At 38.6% G+C, this 22,776-nt stretch overlaps 1 protein-coding gene across 2 annotated transcripts in view; it reads right to left on the reverse strand.

Annotated features, from left to right (window-relative positions):
- LOC104605524 (alpha/beta-Hydrolases superfamily protein) overlaps positions 1-22,776 on the reverse strand; it is a 41,215-nt gene that overhangs the window by 13,607 nt on the left and 4,832 nt on the right. For both annotated transcript variants that reach the window (XM_010270337.3, XM_010270328.3), the window contains exons 5-11: positions 22,512-22,659; positions 19,387-19,469; positions 1,302-1,357; positions 749-885; positions 541-631; positions 366-431; positions 8-230 (exon numbers count right to left, since the gene is read on the reverse strand). In XM_010270337.3, the coding sequence (XP_010268639.1) occupies positions 8-230; positions 366-431; positions 541-631; positions 749-885; positions 1,302-1,357; positions 19,387-19,469; positions 22,512-22,659 (804 nt within the window). The remainder of the gene's footprint in view (positions 1-7; positions 231-365; positions 432-540; positions 632-748; positions 886-1,301; positions 1,358-19,386; positions 19,470-22,511; positions 22,660-22,776) is intronic.

Below are 22,776 nucleotides of genomic sequence, written 5' to 3' on the forward strand. Positions count from 1 at the left end.
AATATACCATGGCTTTTCAGTAACAATGGAGGCTTCTCCTCTTGACTGGCTTGATAACAAGGATTGGATGGAGGATAAAAATATGCATAGGCACTTTGACCCGCAAATCCTGTTGGAAATTCTATCAACTCTGGTATGCTAAAATATGATTTATATTTTGTACTGTCTGGAGAAGCAGACCAAAAAATTGAGAAATTAACTGCTCTTGGTTTACTCTCATCTAATGTCACCTGCTAACCCAGAAAGAAGATTATCCCGTACAGCATGTTAGACCATCAAGCTTAAAGATGGTATTATCCAACATTTTCCAAATATTTATCCCAAAGAAGTTTTCAAAATATACTGGAAATGATGCAGCAATATACCTTTGCCACTGATAATGGATGAATTGCTGATGTTCCTTCAATGTATAAGTAGTGGTACCATGAAATCTGCAAAGAAAATCATGGATTTAAATAGACCATCATTGAGTTTGATGTAACTAGTATAGTTTCACAATATATATATACAATAGTGTGATAAAAAATGTTCTTTACATACAATATTATTTATGTCAGTGAAGGGTATGTCAAGGATGGATATGGAGTTCTTGACATCATCTATAATTCCAAGAAATGACCTCCCATTTTTCCTGCAAGCATTCTAAATGATAATTATATGGAATTTAACACTAACTATAGATTTGCATTCTACAATTGTATTGCATATGGAACTGGAACTCTGTAAAAAACAAGTTTCTCTGGGAGACCTGTAGCTGCATGCAATTAAATTGTTTTCTCGAGGGCTATGAATAAAATCATAGGAATTGATGCCAAAAACCCACAGTGGCCTTGTGAACTCCGCATCCAGGGAATACACTACTAGCACTTCATCCGTGTGTTCAATCTGTGACATAATATAAATAAAAGTAAAAGACCTAGTTGAGTTTAAAATAAGATCACCTATGCTTGTGTCCATTCATTAATAGCAAATTATTGTAAAGGAAATAAAAGTTTGAGATAGATCCAAACTATGGCATCCAAATACAGGCAATTACTAAGCATTTAAGTCTTACCTACAAATAAAGAATATACTAAGTGGAACATTAAACCATTTAAAATCAAGAATAACATTTCCTAGGGTTTCATACAGGTATTATCACCAGGTTTCAACTATGTCCTTGATTTACTCCAACCAGTATGAACACCAAAGCCACATAAGAATAAGATGCATGTCATTCAGGGGATGTCCATAAAGGATCATTTTATAACCATAAAGGATCATTTTTATAAAGCATGCCATTCAGTGGGATGTCCATATACCCATTTATAGAGATTCCAGAATCCACTTTTTCTATCTGAGATGAAGAATAGTTCCCCTGCAAAATCCCAGAAAGAATAAATTATACCCACTGAACCAAGTCCCAGTTAGAAATATAGCAAAACAGTAACATAAAATCCACATAACTGGAGAAGATATATAGATGGATGATAAATGTCCAATGGAAAAAATATTGTTTGTATCTATATCAGGGCCTAAAGACTCATTAATAAAAACAAATATAAAGAACAAAGTAGAAAGGCAAACTTTTTCTCACTAAGCAAAAGGTAGAAGAGTAAACCTAGCATGGTGATGATATTATCTTTTTTTTTATTGTTCATGGGGATGATACTGTGCAATAAAATTTGCATTGATCATTACTTCTACAATTTTCACCTTGTTATGTTTATTTCCATTACTTCATATTAATCAAATTTCTCCAAATTCCTATTTCAGCAACAACTTTATAATCTTTGGGTGATATGGATTTTGGTAAAGTTAATTTTTTTTAAACTTATTTTCTAGTTTATTGGTATTGTAAGAATGGATTAATCATCTTAAAGGATCAAAGTGGTTCATAGTCTTATCAGTGAGCTTTTAGAATTTTTTTAAACTGAAGTTGCAATCACATCACCTCTTCAGCCTATGTCCATTCGGGCTGATTTTTTGTGTCTTTAGAAAAGGTTTTCAGTTACCTATCCAATAAGACTAAAATCTATTGAATTTCATTTGAATCAGGAAGGTTATGATCATCCTGTTGGAAAGGTGTCAGTGAGTAGTGGAATTTGAGTCCTAGTTAAGAAAGATGTCTTTGGGATCAATTGTAAGGGCTGACAGACCCAACCTTTAGAGTCTATAAATATGTTTTCTGTAAACAGCTAGTAGAGAATTTGATCATGGAATAAGAATTTGAACTGAGTTATTTTGAGGTCTGCACTTATCTTCCCTTTTCTTTATCAACGGTGTGACCTTCTTCTTTCTCTGTTCTATTCTATTCTGCTATTATATTACTCTACCCAAAGCATACATATGAGTAGGATGTTTCTCCTTCCTGTCCTAAAGAAATTCATTGAAACACCAGCACATACTAAATAAGATGATAACCATTCCTTAACCAATGAGTTTGAGTTGTTGTCTGGAATTCTAAAGATGTTAAGTACAAAATTTTTCTTCAATCTTATTGATCATACCCATAAATAAGTAAACTCACTTGTTTCATCACTGAGAATCTCCAGATGTTGAGAAGTTTATCCCCCTATTCATTGGAAAACAATCTTTGAGTTCCAGCCATTGATTTGCTGGTTCTGTTAAGAAGCATGTAGAACTAATATGGATCATCTGACTTACATAGATGATTCAGTGGAATCTCACCACAGAAGAAATGAGTAACATTACAAAGAAGCACCTAAGGAGGAGGATTTACTTCTTTTCACTGCAATGTCAAGAGAAAGCTACATGGATGATGAGGTCTCTTTTGAAAAACATGCCATATAATTGCTTCCTAAATCTCTAAGCCAATGAAAGAAGTAAGAAACTAGCTTAAAAGAAGAAAGGTCTAAGGAATATATCATGATCCTCTAACAAAACTTAGGATATGTAAAAATAAATTAATGAATACCACTAGAAAGATTAAATATTTCAAGATTCCATTGAGGCCTATGACAACTAAAGGGTCAATCAAATTCTCTATACTAACTTTTGTCTCAGTTCTTGATCCCACCTTGTGGCCCAACTTTAGGCCATAGTTGTCAAGGCGATGCCTAGGCAGGCACCTAGGCAACAAGGTGCCCTTGGAGGCTCGCCTCGCCCAGTCGCCAAGCCGTTTTCTGCACTGGGTTATAAAATACTTTTATATTTTTTATTTTTTGACATTATTATAATTATAAAATAGACATTATTAAACTAGAATATTCATTTTATGTATTTATATACTAATTTCATTTTATTATCTTCCTATTTTGTTAGGGTTTAATCAACGCAAACATTGCTAACTGCTGTATTGAACCCATGGTTCAAAGTATCGATACACCTCTGTGTATTGGCAGAGGTGTATTGGTACTTATAACGATACTCCCCCTATTTTTTTTATTTCTTTGGTTTTCAATTTCATCTTTAAATATATATATATATTACCCAATTGCATCACTTCCCTAGCCTGCATCTATATGTTCTAAGGGGTATAAATGTTGTACGGAGCAAAGAATTGAGCAATCAAGAAGCAATACACATAAACAAGAGAAGCAGAGATGAAGATATGCTTTTTTATAGGTAATTGCTAACTTTATTAATTGGTGATTAAAGAAAACAAAACATGTGCAATGGGAAATGTGCCAATCACCCCAATGGTCCCAAGAAACCCACTGTTTTCTTCCCCCCCCCTGCTATTTTAAGTATACAGTCCAAGGGATCCAAAGTCTCTATTAGTAAACTCCAAATACAATTGTTCCCTGTTGAAATCTGCTAATTCTCCTAGCAGTTTTTTATATTTTTCTGTTCTTTAGTGCCGCAGGGGCAATCTTGTAATTTCACACCACTTTTATTTTAAGTTGGGTCGCCCTAATATAAAAAGTAAAGAGAGATGGAGCCGCCAGCTCCAAGTTTTTGAGTCTAAACGTTCTTCTCTCTTCCTCTTCTTCCTCCCTCTCTTCCTCTCCTTCTCTGATATCTCAGGCCTGAAAACATGGTATCAGAGCGGGCCTTCTGAGATCAGAAAAAGTGCGATAAGGTTTCTTTTTTTTTTGGACTCTTCTTGCTGTGGATCGAATCTGATCAAGAAGCAGATCGGACTGATCTGAAGGGGTTTCCGTTTACCTTCTCTTCTTCTTCCTTGGCCGTGTGCCAAGAAACCCTTAAAAGGAAGGAAGAATCTGATGCTGCGAAGATAAATCTATCTTCTGAGGATCGAGTGATCCTCTCTTGTACCCAGGTAAGTGTTTTTTTTTTGGAGGTCTAGATGACCTGAAACTGCTAAGTTCCCTTGAACTTTGGATCATGTGATCCTGATTTTTTTTACCCAGTCAACTGGGTGGTGTAGGTCAAAATGACCTGTAACTATAAGACAGTGGCCGGCTACCTTGACTGAACTTAACTGTGGCTGTGACTGAACTGTAGAATTGGGGACTGAACTGTAACTGTAGCTGAACCTTGACTGAACTGTGGCTGAACTGAATTAGGGTTTGAACTTTGACTGAACTGGGACTGAACTGAATTATAGTTTGAACTTCGATTGAATTGTGACTGAACTAACTGAACTCAAATTGAACAGTGGCTGAACTACCTAGAATGTCTTCTGAATATTCTATTCTGTCTAGTGGGTCCCCAAGTCAAGGTGGAGTGAGTGGGGGATTTGACATGAGTTTTCCCATGACTGTGATACCATTTGATGGTCTTAACTACCTAGAATGGTCAAGGGGAATCAAACTATACATAACAGCCAGGGGAAAGGTAGGCTATATTAATGGTAAAACTAAAGAACCAAAGTCTCAGGGGGTAGAACATGATAGGTGGGATCAGGAAAACAGCATGGTGATGTCATGGCTGTTACTGTCTATGTTGCCTCCAGTCAGGAAGACTTTCATGTGGGCTGAAACAGCTGTTGAGATTTGGGAGAAGGCAAAATCTATCTATTCAGAGCAACGCCACTATGCCAAAATATACCAGTTGCAAGTTGCCTCATCTACTTGTAAGCAAGGGGAGAGGACCCTCTCAGCCTACTATTCAGATTTGACCTCAATCTGGAAGGAACTAGATCACTATCAGAACATTGATTGGAAGTGTAATGCTGATGCTAAAGCCTACAAGGCTCTGGTTTCCCAACAACGGGTCTTTGCCTTCCTCTTAAGGCTGAACCCCATATACGAGTCCCTCAAAGTTCAGATATTAGGAAGTAAAGATCTTCCTTCAATGCAAGAAGTGTATGCTCTAGTACAGTCCAAAGGGAGTGGGCGTAGTGTGATGAATAGCTCTGAGGGGGAGCAGATTGCCTTAGTGGCTAAAGGGAGTATAGGAGCAAGAAGCAATAATTCCTTTAAGAAGGGTGACTCCCAAAAGAGAGTGGATGATAAGGATAAGTTGTAGTGTACTCATTGCCAGAAGGCCAAACATACCCAAGATACTTGCTGGGACCTCCATGGAAAGCCAAAGTGGGTCCAAGAGCTGAGTAAGAAATCAAATCAAAATAAAAAGTTGGGACAGCAAAGTCAAAAACGGTTTAATACAGCAAACTTGGCCTCTCAGGAGCCTCTGTCATCTACTGCTATTCACCAGGAGCCTCTGTCATCAATTCTTTCCGTGACCACTTGGATCTGTATGGGAGAGCAATCTGCCAGATGAATTCTGCTCCTCCTGCCTCGACTTCTTTTGCATCTACTTCAGGTAATGGTAATCTTGCCACAACCTTCTATGTGTCTTCCCGTTCACCTAACTCCCCTTGGATAATTGACTCTGGAGCCTCAAACCATATGACGGTTAAGTCAAATTGTTTTCAGTCCTATCAACTTTTATCTGGTAGGGACAAAGTGAGATTAGCTAATGGTTCTTTTTCCACCATAGCTGGTCAAGGAACCATAACCCTTCCTTTTGGACTAACCCTTTCTAATGCATTACATGTCCCGAAATTACCTAGAAACTTGTTTTCTGTTAGTAGCATTATAGATTCTTTAAATTGTTCAGTGACATTTTTCCCTTCTTCTTGTGTTGTACAGGATTTGGACTCGGGGAAGATGATTGGTAGAGGTCGTATGGTGGATGGCCACTACATGTTGGAGAACAAAGCTAGTTCTGTGGCCATTGAGTCTATGAGTCAGTCTAGTATGAGACAAGTTTATTTATGGCATAGTCGTTTGAGTCATTTATCTTTTGAGTCGCTAAAAGTCTTACTTCCGGATTTATTTAAATCAGTGTCAGTGTCTGAGTTCAAATGTCAAACTTGTCAGTTGAGCAAACATTGTAGAAATCATTTTCCTTCAAGAAATAATAAATCTGATTTTCCTTTCCATATTGTTTATTCTGATGTTTGGGGCCCTGTTACTTTACCATCTGAGCTTGGCTAATAAATATTTCATTACTTTTATTGATTACTATTCTCGATATACATGGGTGTACCCCATGCGGTCTAGTGATGAAGTACCAAAAATTGTAAAAGACTTCCAACACATGATATTCACCCAATTTCAGACAGAGATCCAAATTTTTCAGTCTGACAATACTAAAGAATACTTCCACAGTGATCTCGCGGAGTTCTTTGCTTGTAGGTCTATCCATCGTTGCTCTTGTGCCAAAACTCCTCAACAAAATGGTGTTGCAGAAAGAAAAAACCATCATCTACTTGAAGTGGCTCATGGGTTACTCATCCATATGAGTGTTCCAAAACGTTTTTGGTTGGATGTTGTATTATGTGCTACCTATCTCATCTACCGTATGCCATCTCGGGTGTTAGGGTACAAGGCCCCTCATCAACTACTATTCCCTAAATCCCCCCTTTTCTCTATTCCCATTCGGGTGTTTGGTTGTCATTGCTTTGTTCAAAACTTGTGTCCTACCCGTGGTAAGCTTGACCCTCGTGCTCTCCCTTGTGTCTTCTTGGGCTATCCGTCTTCTCAAAAGGGTTACCATTGTTTCGATCCTGTTTCTCGAAAATACTATGTTTCTATGGATGTATTGTTCTTTGAGAGTGATCCTTTCTATACGATTTCTCCTCAGGGGGAGAATAGGGTGGAGGAGAAACAATTTAAAGTGCTACCTCCTCTACCTGACCCTCCTCCATTCCATGTCTTCCTCTGTCGCTGCAAGGGCCAATCGGGTTCAAAAGTTGTGGATAAACTTGAAACTGTACCGCCAACATCATCAGATTCATTGAGGACAAATCCCATCCCACCAGGTACCATTATTCCTGTTGACATTTTTTATCCTATTGCTATTGATTCTTCTTCTGCCAATGACCTTGACATCCCTATTGCACAAAGGAAGGGAGTTGGGTCATGTACCACCAAACATCCTATCTCCCACTTCATCTCATATGAGAACATCTCATCCTCTTTTCGTGCTTTTCTCTCTTCCATTAATAGTGACCCTATCCCCAAAAATGTGGCAGAAGCTCTTTCAGTACCTAAATGGATAGATGCAATGAAAGAAGAAATGGATGCATTACATAAAAATGGTACATGGGAATTAGTGGATCTTCTTGTGGGAAAGGAACCGGTAGGGTGCAAGTGGGTTTTTGCAGTAAAGCATAGGGCTGATGGTACAGTAGAAAGGTATAAAGCTCGGTTGGTGGTGAACGGGTTTACTCAGGTGTATGGAGTAGACTATGCAGAGACATTTGCTCCGGTTGCTAAGATGAATTCCATAAAAGTTATTTTTTCTCTTGTTGCTAACCTTGATTGGGATCTCCACCAGTTAGATATTAAAAAAGCCTTCCTGAATGGTGATCTTGAAGAGGAGGTGTACATGGTGCAACTTCCTGGTTTCTATGCTCAAGACCAAGAAAAAAAGTGTAGGTTAAATAAGTCCTTGTACGGACTAAAACAATCACCGAGAGCTTGGTTCAGCAAGTTTCATCTAGCTGTTCAGCAAATTGGTTATAAACAGTGTCAGACTGATTATACATCATTTGTGAAAAAAGGAGAGGGAAAAATAGCAGCCTTGATAGTGTATGTTGATGACATAGTGATCACAGGCGACTGGAAAGTGGAAATTCATAAACTAAAGGAGTTCCTAGCCACTCAGTTTGTGGTCAAAAATCTAGGTCCCTTGAAGTATTTTCTTGGAATTGAAGTGGCCCGTTCAAACAGGGGGATCTTCATTTCTCAAAGAAAATACATCCTAGATTTATTACAGGATACAGGAAAACTTGGAGTCAAACCTGCTGACTCCCCCATTGATCCAAACCACAGATTGGGTGATTGTCAGGGTGAGACTATCAAGGATGTGAAACAATTCCAGAGACTTGTGGGCAAACTATTATATTTGTCTATGACACGACTGGACATTGCTTATGTTGTGGGTGTCCTTAGCCAATTCATGCATGCTCCTAACTTAGAGGTAGCCAATAGAATCCTCAGGTACCTAAAGAAATTCCCAGGGGCTAGTTTACTTTTCCAGAAGAATGGTCACTTGAAGGTTGAGGTGTATACTGATGCTGAGTAGGCCGGATCAGTTGATGATAGAAAGTCTATTAGTGGGTATTGTACTTTGTGGGAGGAAACCTAGTCACGTGGAGAACCAAGAAACAAAATGTTGTGGCAAGGTCTAGTGCGGAAGCTGAATATAGAGCAATGTCCCATGGAGTGGCTGAAGTTATGTGGATAAAGAACTTGTTGAATGAGTTGGCACTTCCTGTTAATGGCCCCATATCCTTGTATTGTGATAACAAAGTTGCTATCAACATTGCTGCCAACCCAGTACTTCATGATAGAACTTAACATATTGAGGTTGACAAGCACTTTATAAGGGAAAAAATTGTAAATGGGGAAGTGTGCACTCCATACGTCAGCTCCACAGATCAACTTGCAAATATCTTTACTAAGGGGTTACATCATCCGCAGCATAATGATTTATGTGACAAAATGGGCATGATTGATACCTATGTCCCAACTTGAGGGGGAGTGTTGAAATCCGCTAGTTCTCCTAGTAGCTTTTTATATTTTTTTGTTCTTTAGTGCCGCAAGGGCAATCTTGTAATTCCGCACCTCTTTTATTTTAAGTTGGTTGGTTCTAATATAAAAAGTAAAGAGAGCTAGAGCCGCCAACTCCAAGTTTTTGAATCTAAATGTTCTTCTCTCTCCTCTCTTCTCTCTTCCTCTTCTTCCTCCTTCCTCTCTTCCTCTCCTCTAATATCTTAGGCCTAAAAACATTCCCTATCTACCCCTTGCTGCTGGATAATCTGCCATACTATTTACTACCCTCTAAGCCTATTGGAATGAAGCTCTCAAAAGTCAATTCTTGCATTAGCTAATGTACTTCCCCCAGGATATGTCTATGTTTCCATGGTCCCTGTTTGTTATGCAGGAAATAAAGATATTGAGACGAATAAGTAGAAAACCTACCAAGAATAAGATTAGAAATAAAGGCTTTCAAGGGAATCTAAGAGTAGTTCCAATTGGTGATAAAATGATGGAATATAGAAATAAAATGTGTATTGAATAACATTGACTGGAGCAGTAAGAATAAGTAATCTCATCAAAGTTGATTCTAGAAGAGATGGGGAAGGCCCAAGAAGACAAGAATTGAGGTGGTGAAAAATGACCCAAGGGTTCTAGAAGAGATGGTGGAAAAGATCTTATGAAGTCAACCCAGTGTTTTAAAAGCGCAAGGTGCAAAAAAGGCGCAAGGGCCAATTTGTGCCTGAGGCACAAGGCGAGGTGCGCGCCTTTTCGTAGCAATGTACAAAAAATACAAAAAAAAATAATGTTAAAAAAAATATTAAACATAATATTAATAAAAATATAAACTTAAATTTTAAAATTAATGTTTTAAAAAACCTATTATCTAAAATTAAAATACATAAACATAACATGTAAAGTTTATTCAAGTGAAAATTTAAAAATAAAATCAAACATACAAAACATTTTCAAGCATGTAAAACCCCCAATCTTTTTTTTTCCTCAATTGCATTACTTCAAGTAGCTAATGTGATGTAAAACATATTACATTCCTAATTCTACGAGCCGCCCTCTGTGCCACACCCCTCGAGGCAAGCCCAAACAAGTCCATGTTAGGGACTTGGGGTCTTAAATTCTTAATTTTCACACAAAAATAATGATTGTATAATTTTAGTTGCCTTTTAAGAAGATATTTTATTAAGATGAATGAATGAACAACATTAGCAAATAGTCGGAGCTCTGGTGACTTGTCTGGACTTGCCTCGAGAAGTGTGGTTGGGGGTCCAAGGGCAGAGCCCCCGACCCAGTCACTAGGTTCAAAAAAAGCAAAAAAACGTAAAATTTTCAAAAGGCACACGCCTAGGCTAAGGCGCATCAAGCACACTGGTGCGCCTTTTGAAAGTGTTGTGCCTAGGACCTAGGCGAGGTGCCTACCCTAAAATGTGCCTTGCTACACCTAGGCCGGCACACCTTTTAAATCACACCAAGTCAACCTCATATTGTTGTGATAAAGCTTTGTTGAGTTGTATATCAAGAAAGAAAATAAAGCTGAAATAAAAAAACAACTAAAGATGAAAACAGGAGAAAAAAATAGACCACAATCAGTTTTGTTGGTCAGCCTATAAACTGGAGGCCTCATACAAGATTTGGTCTCCCTACCCCTTCTTTGGTCAGTGAGTCAAATAAAGCATATTAACCAATTTAAGAACAAACTGAACAAAGCTAGAGATTTGCTTCTCTAACTGTAAATTTGAGAAACAAGGAATCAAGGACCTCCATCCTTTGAAGAATCTAATCTATCACCACTTAGCAGTCTCATTCATCACCAAGAAACTCCAGCTTGAGTAAGTCGACTTTAGGCTTTTTAGGGAGTTCAAACAATTGTTAAATGCACACCTTTGTTTAGCAAAGCCTGCCACCACTAGTAATTTAAGCATCACAGATTTACAAAAACATAAAGAACCTTCTCATTTGAAAGAGAGGTGACAAGGTTAGCACTCAAACCAAAACCAAGCCTTTTTTTATGGATATAAATAAAACCCCCAAAACCTCTCATTTGAGAGAGTTAACTGAAGTAACATTTGAGCCCCAGGTCTTCGCTTCTTAATTTTCTTTTCTTTTCTCCCAATCGATTTGAGAAGACCCATTAATGCCAATATAGACAAAATCTTTTTTTTTTTGATAAATGAGTAAGATTTTATTAATCCAGCAAATAAGAGTTACAGCTTACAGGCAACCCATGGAAAGGCACGAGGGGCAACCTTTCGTTTAAGACTAGTTACAAAATTATAAATTCAAAAGAAATTACACAGAAGCCAAAAATAAAGTAGCCCGAAAAGCCCCCTGTTTTGCAAGTGAATCAGCCATTGAGTTTGCTGATCTGCCTACCCACTGAACTCTGATTGTCATATTCCTTGTTAGCCATTTAACCTTTTTGAGAAGATCTCTAAAGCCTCAGACCATAGAGTCTGGACCCTTCAACCAACCCACTATCACCTGGGAGTCCCCTTCAATAATCAGAAGCTCTATTCCTAGATGGTTTGCGAGCTGGATTCCTTGCATAGCAACAAGTAATTCGGCCCTTAAAGAGTCTCCCACACCCACAGGACCTGAATACAAAGATATAATGCTACTATCTTTATTTCTCAGCACTCCTCCTATGCCTAAAGGTCCAGGGTTACCTCGGCTACTTCCATCAAAGTTCAGCTTAATAAACTCCTCCCCAGGTGGCATCCATTCAACCACATATCTTTCCTTCCTGGGAGAAGTATTAGCCACTGCTAACTAGCTTCTCCATAGGTCATCGAAAGTAGGGGTGTAAATGGATCAAATTTGAATCCGATTAGAAAATTTGATATCCGAATTCAATTAGATATTCAATGGATTTTGAAAATTAAAATCTGAATTCAGATCTGATTAAATATTTGAATATTCGATTAATTAATTATTTTAGGTAATTAATAAATATATAAAATAAATATTTTATTTATATAAAGTATAAATTATTCATATAATTTAATTATTATATATAAATTATATTACACATATTCATAAAAAAAATTATATTAGACATTGAAATATTTTATATATTATATATAAGAATTAAATAATCGATCGAATTCGGATATTCATCGAATTGAATCAGGTCATATCCGAATTCGAATCCAATTAGCTATTCGGTATGAATAAGATATCCGAATTCGACCGATAAGAAATTTGAATTATCCGAATCTGATTCGATTATGTCGAATCTCGAATTTTCGAATACCATTGACACCCCTAATTGAAAGAGTATGCATAAAAGAGATTTAGAGTTTTCAACTACTAAATGACCTTGTCAAAAGACATTCTTTAACTTCCGAAAAGCTCCTTTCTTTTTCACAAAAAATTCTAGTGTTCCTTTCTTCCTGTTGAAGTTCGGCCTGCCCTAGAAGTCTGTTTTGTTTGGTAGCTGAAAAGTAAAGTAAACAGCAAGAAGGAAGAGAGGAAAGAAGGAAGAAAGAGGAAGAAGAAGAGAAAAGGTCTGGTTCGAATTAGGAAAAAGTCAACCCTCGTTTCGGCCAGACCTGTTATTATATTATTAATATAATTGGAAAAGACATAAGTGCCCTTATTTAAGTAAGAGGCACTCGAACTAACATAATAGTACACATCAGCATTCTCAATAGGTACAAAGACCGAAATACCCCTTCACTAACACTCCCCCTCAAGCTGGTGAGTATATCTCATATAATCCCAGCTTGTTACATATGTAGTCCACTCTCCCCCGACTCAAACCTTTTGTAAACAAGTCTGCCCATTGGTTTCCCGTATTAACATATGCAGTCTCTATCACTCCATTCAGCACCTTCTTCTCACAAAATGACAGTCAACTTCGATGTGCTTGGTTCTTTCATGAAACACCGGATTGGAAGAGATATGAACCGCTGCCTGATTGTCACAATAGAGCTTCATTGGAGTACTGATGTCATATCCTATCTCCTAGAGAAGGTTCCTTAGCCACACTAATTCACAAGCAGTATGTGCCATGGCCCTATATTCTGCTTCTGCACTGCTTCTTGCCACAACTGTTTGCTTCTTACTTTTCCACGTTACCAGGTTACCCCCTAGAAAGGTGCAATAGCCTGTGGTAGACCGTCTATCAAACATTGAACTTGCCCAATCAGCATCGATGTATCCTTCTACTTCCAGTTTTCCGCCACTTTTGTACAGCAAACCACGGCCAGGAGCTCCTTTCAAGTACCTCACAATCCTTAGCACTGCATTCCAATGTGGGACCAAAGGTTTCTGCACGAACTGACTCACCACACTAACCGCAAATGAAATATCTGGCCGAGTAATGGTTAGGTAGTTTAGTTTGCCTACAAGTCGTCGGTATCTGTCAGGGTCTTCAAATACTTCACCTATATCACTGCTCAGCCTCGTATTTGTTTCCATAGGGTGTCTCAGTCGGTTTAGTACCCAACAAACATGTTTCTTCCAGTAAATCAAGCACATATTTCCTCTGACACAAATTAATGCCATGCTTAGATCTTGCTACCTCTATGCCCAAAAAGTATTTCAATTTGCCAAGGTCCTTTGTCTGAAAGTGTTTCTGTAGGAATGCCTTCAATCTGTCAATGCCCATTTTAACATTCCCAGTCACAACGATATCATCTACATATACACCACTAGTAGTATTTTGCCTGTAGGAGAGTCGACAGAGTGATCAACTTGATCAACTTGGCACTGTTTCATACCAAACTTCTTGACCACCTCACTGAACCTACCAAACCATGCTCGAGGGGACTGTTTAAGTCCATATATAGCCTTCTTAAGTCAGCATACCTAACCATCCTCCCCCTGAGCAACAAACCCTGGTGGTTGCTCCATGTAGACCTCCTCGAGCAAATCACCATGCAAAAAGGCATTTTTGATATCTAGCTGATAGAGGCCAATCATACATAGCTGCGAGGGAGATGACAACACGAACTGACCCTATCTTAGCAACCGGGGAGAATGTCTCTGTGTAGTCAATGCCATAGGTTTGGGAGTACCCTTTTGCAACCAGCCGCGCCTTCAAGCGCTCAACACGACCATCTGGCAAGTACTTAACGGTATACACCCACTTACAACCGACAACCTGCTTCCCAGGAGGAAGAGCGGTGAGGTCCCAAGTGTGATTATGATGGAGGGCAGAGAGCTCTTCTTCCATAGCACGGCACCACTCTGGAGAGGTAAGGGCTATCTGGACATCCTTAGGAACAACCACTGAGGATAACAAAGAGATGAACTGGCAATGGGAGGCGAAGAGGTAAGTAAGGGAAACAAAATTGGAAATAGGGTGAAGGGTGCAGGTGCGTTTACCTTTCCGTAAGGCAATAGGAAGATCAAAGTCGGAGGCTAGTGTCGGATCTAGAGCTGGATCTGTCGACGGTGATGAAGCCGGAGGAGTCGCAACCGGTACACGTGGGCGATGTGTATACACGTGACGGATAGGTAGACGATCAACGGACGGTGGCACCGGAGGCAAGGACGTAGGCAAGACTGGAACCAGAGGAGGACGATCAGCCACAAGAAGGGGAATAGGAGGAGGTGATGTGGAGGAAGCAGCATCACCGGACCCACGAAGAACGGAGTAGACTCGAAGAAAGTAACATTAGCACATACTAAGGAACGACAAGAACTGGGATGGTAACACTTGTACCCTTTCTGAGTCCAGGAATAGCCAAGGAAGATACACTTAAGGGATCGTGCATCTAACTTATCAGTCCCGGGACCCAGATTATGGACGAAGCAGACACACCCAAATACCCGAGGAAACGGAAACGGAGACATGTTGGGGAACAAGACACTAAAAGGAGAAAGACCATCAAGAATAAACGTGGGCATCCGATTAATTAAGAAACAAGAGGTGAGCATTGCATCACTCCAAAAGGGTTTGGGAACATTCATGTGGTGCATGAGTGAGCGTGCCGTTTCTACAAGATGCTAGTTCTCTCTCAGCAACCCCATTTTGTTGTGGGGTGTAGGTACATGAAGTTTGGTGTATAATGCCATGTTGGTCCAAGTATTCTTGAAAAGATGAAGACAAGTATTCACGACCATTATCAGAACGGAAAATTTTGATGTTAATGCCAAATTGATTGCGGATCTCAGCATAAAATTTCTGGAAGATGGCAAATAATTCACTTCTTTCTTTCATTAAATAAAGCCACATCATTCTTGAAAAGTCATCAACAAAAATAACAAAATAGTTGTATCCATTATATGACATCACTTTATAAGGACCCCAAACATCTAAATGAATTAAAGAAAAAGGACTCGACACACGGTTATCAACCCTAGAACTAAAGAGAACACGATGGTGTTTCCAAGTTGACACGACTCACAATCTAAAACAGAAAGTTGACTCAATAAAGGGACCAAGGACTTCAGCAATTTCAGCGAAGGATGACCAAATCTACAATGCCACTGGAGAGGAGAAATAGATGACTGAAGGGTCGTTGACGTTCTCCCACCACCATCAAGATAATACAGTCCACCAATCTTCATCCCCGTCTTGAGATCCTGGAAAACACACATAGAGGGATAAAATGCAATGGAGCAATTAAGAGACTTGGTCAGGTTACTAACAGACATAAGATTAAATGGAAGCTTAGGTACATATAAAACAGAGGATAGGGATACAGGGTCTAGGTCAACATTACCAATACCACGAATAGATGATGTAGAGCCATTAGCAAGGGTAACAGATTGTGATGTTGAGCAATGAGTGAGAGATGAAAACACACCTAGAGTTCCCGTCATGTGATCGGAGGCTCCAGAGTCAATAATCCAGGGGTTGGGTGTGGATGCCAAACAAGCCATACCTGAGTGTGCAAAGGTAGTTGTGTTCTGCTGCGATGTGGATTGAACAAACCTTTCGTACTCATCACGAGGAACACTCACCATCTCCTTGCCCGAACCATCTGAAGAGGTAGAAGGCATCTGGTCAGCTGACCGGTTCTCCTGTCTAAAGCTGGAACTGGTGTCACTAGTCATGGCATGGTTGGCCCACGCCGAGGGTGGACCATGTAAGTCATAGCAGTAGTTAATAGTATGTCCATCCAAACCACAATGAGTACACCTCCGTGGACCCGAGCCACGTCCTCTACCACGAACTCCCCCTGAATCTCTGCCTCCAATACGACCACCACCAAGGATATGTGTAGATCCACCACTACCACTCCGGCCATACACTGGACCACTACTGCCACCACGGCCAGGCTGGGCTCCTCGAGCCCCACTTCTGCCACCTCGACCTCTCAACACTGCAAATGCTGATTTATCTGAGATATTAGAGTTTTCCATTGATCTAATGGAAGTCCTCCGAAGACGAGCAAACACCTCCTCTAAAGATGGAAGGGCAGATCCTCCTACTATCTGGGCTCGTACTGGTTCATACTCAGACTTCAGCCCCACCAAAAACCGAGTCACATCAAGTTGCTCTCTTTGTTGTTGTTGAACCTTGACATCAGGAGTGAGAGGATGATAGACATTTAACTCATTACAGATATTTTTCATACTGGCATAGTACTCCTAAAGGCTTTGATTTCCCTGTTGCAGATTGAAGTATTCCTAATACAGTTGATATACCCTAGTTGTATTATCCTGACCAGAATATAATTTCTTAGCATGATCCCACACCTCTTTGGCTATGTCAAGAAACATGAAGTTCACACTGATTCTGGGTTCCATACTGTTCCACAACCATGTGATGATTTGTGCATCTTCCTGTTCCCAGTCTTCGTACTCCTGAGAATTAGTGGGGGGTTTCTCCTCTCTTATGTGCTTTACCTTCTTCGCCTTCAGAAAAACCTCTACAGACTTGGCCCAAGGGACATAATTCTCTCCATTCAGTTTAATGGAGGTCATTTGGACATTCAGGTAGTCAGTAGATAACATCACACTAGGTTTACTATCACTGTTATCTGCCATTGCCGAATTCCCTTATCACTGAATCCTGAGCACTACACACTGCACACTACACACAGACACTTCACCGAAATCTACACACTGATTTCAGCAATAATAAAGGCTGAAAGCCGTACTAGTAACACCACAAACCCTACTCTACAGCTACCGGAAGTTTCACCATTAAGTAAACACTACTTCCCTTCGAATCACACACAAACCAGCATAAACCCTAGCATACTGCAATCTGAAAACCCATCATACGATTTTTACCACACCTCTCATGTGTTCCATAACAGAAATTAGGCATAAAAAAAACTCCTTACCTCATCGCTTGAAGGCCAACCACACGAAGGAATGAAACATCACTGCACCACACGCACCAGCCCTACATTAATTAGGGGAGGGCTTAGAAACCACAGCAACCAATCACCAACGACACCACTGGAGGCATAGAAACCTCCAAGGGAAGAGGGCGATCACTCCTTTTCAGCCCTTTTCCTAGTCTCCAACCAACGGCTGAGAAATCCAAGAGAAACCCTAGTTCGAATACGCAGAAAACAGAATTCTAGCAAGTCTGATTTGTTTAATGTCGCTCTGATACCATGTTGAAGTTCGGCCTGCCCTAGAAGTCTGTTTTGTTTGTTAGCTGAAAAGTAAAGTAAATAGCAAGAAGGAAGAGAGGAAAGAAGAAGGAAGAGAGGAAAGAAGAAGGAAGAAAGAGGAAGAATAAGAGAAAAGGTTTGGTTCGAATTAGGAAAAAGTCAACCCTCGTTTCGGCCAGACCTGTTATTATATTATTAATATTATTGAAAAAGACATAAGTGCCCTTATTTAAGTAGGAGGCACTTGAACTAACATAATAGTACACATCAGCATTCTCAACAAGTACAAAGACCGAAATACCCCTTCACTAACACTTCCCAAACAGTCCACAACAAAGCTGCTCTTATGCACTTCCACATAATTCTCCCTCTCTTTGTGTTCCATTCAAAGGTAGATGGATTAAAGCAAGCTAGTATCAGATGGCAGGTTCCACCTACACTCAAACAACATAAAAATCCAATTCCATAAAGCTGTAGCAACGGAGCAAGAAGTCAGTAAGTGGTGACAGTCCTCATTCTGAGTTTTCCAAAGAACACACCAATTAGGGGATAAGCACCATTTTGGTCTCCTCTTTTGCAATTTTGTAAAAATTATTAGTCTTACCATAATAAACTTCCCAACAAAAAACAACAATCTTTGGGGGAATGGGTCTAGTCCAGAATTCTTTTACTGTGAAGTTCTGGGGTGAAAGAAGTGGAGCAAAGGGACTTGAAGAAAGAAGAGCAAGTGAAAATGCCTTTCGGGTTAGGGGTCCAAATTCTTGTATCAGGTTTGAGGGGATCTAAGCAAATAAACTCAAGTGAAAACAACAATTCTGAAACACAAACACTTTCATCATCATGTCACAAGCACTTTCATCATCTATATTGAATTTTGCTTTCCAATATAGACAAAATCATGTCACATGCCTTTTACTTTAAATGAGAGCAGAATATAGCAATTTATTAAAACCTGGCTTTAAGGTTTAACTGTTTTTTGCTCAGGTGGATGGATCACCAATTCAATTGTCTGGATCAACGAATCAACCCGCAATATCATGACAATAAAATAACACAACCTGGTAACCCGGTAAACAGGTAAACAGGTCACTGGTTAATTATCCAAGTCAACAGGTCACTAACCAAATCAACAGTTTTCTGTAATATGGTGATTTAAAGAGTGGCTGGAGATGGAATTGTGACCAGGTCAACAACGGGATGAAAACATCAGAATATAGAACAGTGATACAACATAATGACAAAAGATAGCACATGGTTTCACATTGCAATACTGGAAAGACAGCTAAATTCATTCACATTAGACAACTAGTTAAACTTTAACCATAGTGACTCTACTCAACATTTTGGGGGCCACAAGAGTGTTTTCACATCATAATCAAGATTGTGCTCTGTGCTATCAAATTGTGGAGTAAGTGGACCATCTCTTTATCCGCTGCTCAGTGGCCCTTGGGATGTGGCTTAAGTTTATCAGAGAGGTAAAGATCTCTTGGGCTATCCCTGGATCCTTGAATGTGTTGTTGTCCACTTGGCAGGTCAAAGGGATTAGCAAAGAAGGGAAGGTTAACTGGAGACTGGTGCAAGCTGCTATCACGTGGACACTTTAGTCTGAAAGAAATAATAGAATATTCATGAACAGATTCAGATCTGAGGAAGACCTCCTTAAGGTGGCTAGCTATAAGATTGGTTCCTAGGCATCTGCAACAAAGGACTTGTCTCATCTATTGCCTTTGAGAATCATGTCTCTGTGGAGTGGTGGAATGGTTGACTTGTTTCCTCTCCCCTTGGAGGAGGCAGCTGCTTGTGCCTTCCCTGGGGTTTGTTGTAACCAGTCTTCTACTATTTAATAAAAGTATTTTACCTTTTTCAAAAAAGAAAAAATTGTAATGTATCTTCGTCAGAAAAAATTTTCCCAACTAGTAATTAAAGAAAAAGACAAAAAAAAGTACCTTTTGAAGACCATTTGGGCTCAGTTGGAGATTCTATCATTGTACCATCACCACCAGCAACACAGATGCGTTTGCAAACACCCCTTTATGCAGGAATAAGTGTGTGAGCTCATAACACAAATTGGTAGAAGAAAATGACTCAGTAATAGACAATAGAAAATGTAGAAGTGTGCTAAAGTTGGTAAAATGGAAGAAAATGAAAAAAAAAATGCACAACAGTAAGAGGGAAAAATGACTTAGTAAGTGTGCTTACATTATCAATCTAAGCACAAAACAGTAAAAGGGAAAATGCATCTTAAATATCAATACTGAAAAAAAAAAGAAAAGGAAAGGATTGTAGAAGTGTGCTAAGTTGGTATTAGAAAAATGTGCATAACAAAAATTCAGTAACATCATCTCATTTGACCAAGACTTGAAAAGTCCAGTACCTCAGGCAGTTACTAGAAAAGGGCCATTGAGAAGAAGGAACTTCATACTATAAAAAAAGGTAGTTAAGAACTAATAACCATACAATATCCTGGGAAAGCTCTCCCAAAACTTTACCTCAAAAAGTATTACCAAAAGAAAGGAAAAAAGAGATAGAAATCCAGACAAGCAGTTATGATTCTGCTTGTGAGTACGAGGTGTACAAACACATATGCATGTGTATGAGGGGGGAGGGTAAGTGTGACTATGTATCTCTGTATCATAAGAGAAAGAAAGAGAAGAGGATGATATGTTTAAGAGAACAAGGGAGTGGGGGGAAGTAGAAAGTATTAGCAACAATAAAGAAGGGAAAAAAAAGAGAGGAGAGAAGAGAATGAGGGCCAAAAAGATAGGCTGCCAGCGCCTCTATTAGTATTTATAGTAGGGCAACAGTACAATAAAAAAAAGAAAAAAGAGGATAAAATGACATTAATGCCCCTGCAGCATATATAGTGATAAATACACAACAGAAAGGATGTGGAGTAGGTCATATTAAAAAGATCTCTGATAGATTTACTAGGGAGTGGAGAAGGGGAATTGTAGGAATAAGTATATTTATTGTGGAGAGAAATGTGATAGGATAGATTAAACTTTCCTACAAATTTCTCCAGGTATTCCTTATCATTTTGTCTGATAGGATTTTTTTTCCTGATCAGTAACTGAAACTTTATTACTTAAAAACAGAATTTTACATGGGTAATGTGCAAATACTTAATAAGTTTATGCAGAAAGAAATTTTGCAACACCCAAGTCCTGGTAGGTTAGACTCCTAATCCTAGCTACCTTGCCCACCACCCTTTTACATATATCCATTCTCCCAAAAGGACTGACCCCGAAAATAGCTGACTTCTTTGGACTCCTTACCCAGCAAAACCATCAGCTAGGCAGTTGGCAGACCTGTTTACCCAATTGAAGTTAATTATTAATTATTTGTCAACAGTTTCTAATGCTATAGGTTTTTGAATAATGATCTTTGAATATCATTGGAGAAAGTCTTAGATGGCCTAGATTCCATACATTGACTAAATGAGAGATAGATATCCACCAATGCCAATAATATATTCTAGGTGCAATATATGCGAGAGTGAGTTTTTTTTCTTCATTTGTCAATTTAATATGTGAATCATTATTGAGTCTACATGTACCTCATTCATTGACTCTATCCTCTTTGATATTTCAATAAAAGTATAAAACATGAGTTTAATAACAAGTCAAACCTATGGATGTACTCCCCATTTCTTTTTCTTTTTAAGTTTGTTACTGTTATTAATTAGTTATCCTTAGTTTATGGATCTAGAAACAACATAGGAATAGAACAAAGTATGCTTTGCTTTAAATGAAGTGAAAAAGAAGAAACGTTTCCATATTCCTCAATTGGTAAAATTAGAAACAGTTAGATCCCTTGGATGAATATGTTAAAGAACCACTCCAAGTAATAAATATTTAGATTTCAAGATGAAAGAACTACCCTTAGATCAAATATTTCTTTATTTTTTTAGATTATAAAAAATAAAATAGACATTATTAAACTAAGGGCCTGTTCGTTTGTTCTGAAGTCTGACATCTGAAAGTGCAACAATTACAGTAAGAGGTATATTGGTATTGGTGAACTTTCCTTTCCTCTGAACTCTGAATGCAGAGAGTGTTGTTCTGAACTCTGAATTCTGAAAATTATCAAATATCCATTTTGATCCCATATGTGAGAGTTTTTGTTTGCCTTTTTGGGGGTATCATTGGAAAACAAAAAGTTATATGATTGCACTTTAAGAAATAAGAGATAAGAGGTAACAAACACCCATTTTTCTCTTAAAGTTAAAAGATTCCTCTTAAGAGATAAGAGTTAAGAGGAAATGAAGAGGCCCTAAATTATCCATTTTGTGGATTTATATACTAGTTTCTTTTTATTATTTTCTTATTTGTTAGGGTTCAATCAACACACATGTTGGTGTGTATGCTGTCTTGAATGCTTGAAAACTTCTAAACCTGAACTGATAGGGCAAGGAATAACTTAAAACTTTGTCCATTCAACAGGGAAAACCTTTCTTTTCTTCTTCTCCTAAGACATAGGTTTTCAGACCCTGTGTTTTCTGAATTTTCTTTTTCTTTCTTCTTTTTTATTCTCATGAATATGTTGATTTTCTATGTTTAACATAAAGTTCATGCATTTATTACGAAGATTATAGATAATTACTAGTGAAATATGGTTGCTAGCTGATAATGGAACCTAGAGAATTACCCTCAGATTAACAAAAAATCACCTAGACACCTGCCTACATGACAAGGCACCCCATGGCACTTAGCCAACCTTGGCTCCTTGAAAACCTGGCCCTCCTTATGTGATAATTCCTTTTTTATGTGTAATAATGACTATGTTACAGTCCCAGCTACCATGCAATGGAGAACCAAATAAAATCAAGTTAATTATAATTTTATTTATTTTTATTATTTATAAACACCATGATGTTAGAGAACAATATTCATGCAAGGCCTTTGGAATGACACTTAAGAATTGAAACTTAAGAGTAATTACCACAGATCTCCTAATTACAGAGAAATCAGATTATTCTCATTCATGGGGTACAAGATTGCAAATATAATTCTTAGAAGGAAGAAAAATACTGTGCAAATAAAAACCAGCTTCAAGCAGGCATCCTACTAACCCATCCTGAGAAATATAGCCGACCCAAAGTTCTGCTTTGTCCCAATGCATGTTAGGGTGGCTCCATTCAATCCATGCCATGCGCTTTCCTTCTTGGTCCATGCGTGGGAAGGCATAGAAATCATTGCCACCAACTAAACCCTTTGGTTCTAAAGCCACAGATCCAAGGAAAAGCATAATCCTTGTTTTATTATTATAAAATCAACTGATCAAAAAGGCACCTTCTAGAAATTCTAATTCTTCAAAAAAACAAAAAAAAAATGGTA

The sequence above is a fragment of the Nelumbo nucifera genome, chromosome 5 (assembly GCF_055504915.1).
Source record: "Nelumbo nucifera cultivar China Antique chromosome 5, China Antique-T2T, whole genome shotgun sequence".
Classification (NCBI taxonomy): domain Eukaryota; kingdom Viridiplantae; phylum Streptophyta; class Magnoliopsida; order Proteales; family Nelumbonaceae; genus Nelumbo; species Nelumbo nucifera.